The sequence below is a fragment of the Hordeum vulgare genome, chromosome 3H (assembly GCF_904849725.1).
Source record: "Hordeum vulgare subsp. vulgare chromosome 3H, MorexV3_pseudomolecules_assembly, whole genome shotgun sequence".
Taxonomy (NCBI): domain Eukaryota; kingdom Viridiplantae; phylum Streptophyta; class Magnoliopsida; order Poales; family Poaceae; genus Hordeum; species Hordeum vulgare.
In genome coordinates, this window is record NC_058520.1 from 600,517,608 (window position 1) to 600,518,957 (window position 1,350).

General features: G+C 52.6%; 1 protein-coding gene across 1 annotated transcript; it reads left to right on the forward strand.

Annotated features, from left to right (window-relative positions):
• The first annotated feature begins 337 nt into the window (after window positions 1-337).
• Window positions 338-1,082, forward strand: LOC123440987 (probable calcium-binding protein CML31). Its single transcript, XM_045117522.1, has one exon. The coding sequence runs from the start codon at window positions 451-453 to the stop codon at window positions 895-897; it is 447 nt and encodes a 148-aa protein (XP_044973457.1). The 5' UTR covers window positions 338-450; the 3' UTR covers window positions 898-1,082.
• Window positions 1,083-1,350: the final 268 nt, after the last annotated feature.

Genomic DNA, 1,350 nt, shown 5'->3' on the forward strand with positions numbered 1-1,350 from the left:
TCCGACGCCCGCCCTGCACGCGCAGCCAACGTCGAACTTTGCCGTCGCCGAAGCAGATTTTCCCCGTGTCTTCCCTTTGTTTTCCTATTCCACGGGGACGGAACGATCTCCGCCGTCACGTACGCCCACACGCAAGCTTCACATTCGTTTTCTAGAGAATGCTACTCCAGTAACCTGCCATGGTTGACGACACGGCATGCATGTACGTCCACGACGACCACGGCATCTCTCTTCGCGCCCTCCATCTCCATGCCGTGAAGCTTCCAAGGACCGCGTCGCGCCCCGAGCAGTATATATGCACACGCGCACCTCCCTCCAAGATCATCCAGCAGCAACGTACAGCTTTATACTAGCAAGCAGAGGATTCAGGAAGCACGGGCAGGATCAAGGCCAACTACTTACTGAAGACGTCTTATTAAGAGCATCTCTACCGTCGATCATCCGGCGAGAATGGTTGCGGCAAAGTCGGCCGAGCTGAGGGCGCTCTTCTTGTCACTGGACCGGGACGCAGACGGCAGGATCTCTCCGGCGGAGCTGCAGGGGTGCATGCGCGCGACGCTGGGCGAGGACGTGCCGGCGGAGGAGGCCGAGGCGCTGGTGGCGTCGGTGGACGCGGACGGTGACGGGCTGCTAAGCGAGTCCGAGTTCCTCGAGCTGGCGCAGCAGGCGGACGCGGGGGAGGAGGACGGCGAGCGGAGGATATGGGCGCTGAGGGAGGCGTTCGGGATGTACGAGATGGAAGGGCTGGGGTGCATCACGCCGGCTAGCCTGGCGCGGATGCTCGGCAGGCTCGGCGCCGAGCGCGGCGCCGGCGAGTGCCGCGCCATGATCTGCCGGTTCGACCTCAACGGTGACGGCATGCTCAGCTTCGACGAGTTCAAGATCATGATGAGCTAGGGACTTCGCGTCTGGAGCCAAGCATATACTCCTAGTTTGGTCTTGCATTTAGCTCCTTCGGTCTTCGTTCATTCATTCATTCGATTGTTATACAGTACCGTACTAGTACTACAATATTATTTTTGATAGGTAATACTCCCTCCTTACAAGCCCGGCATATGTATATAGGTCATAAATTTGATCAACTTAGTGAAAGACATATATTATAAAAAATATATCATTAGAAACGTTAGATGTTTTTATTTTTTAATGATATAATTTTTATGTTAAACAATATATTTTATATAAATTAAATTAACGACCCACATGTATGCCTTCTAAACTGTAACAGAGGGAGTACTACGAAGTTTTGATGGTGACACAGATGCATAGCCAATAATTAATCTATTTGTATGTGAATAGCTTTGGTCTCGATCGATTGCATGCTGCTCTTGGAATTGGATTGCAGGTTTT

Bases quoted from the DNA above. Each gene is read 5' to 3' on its own strand.
- LOC123440987 (XM_045117522.1), top strand. From the start codon at position 451: ATGGTTGCGGCAAAGTCGGCCGAGCTGAGGGCGCTCTTCTTGTCACTG.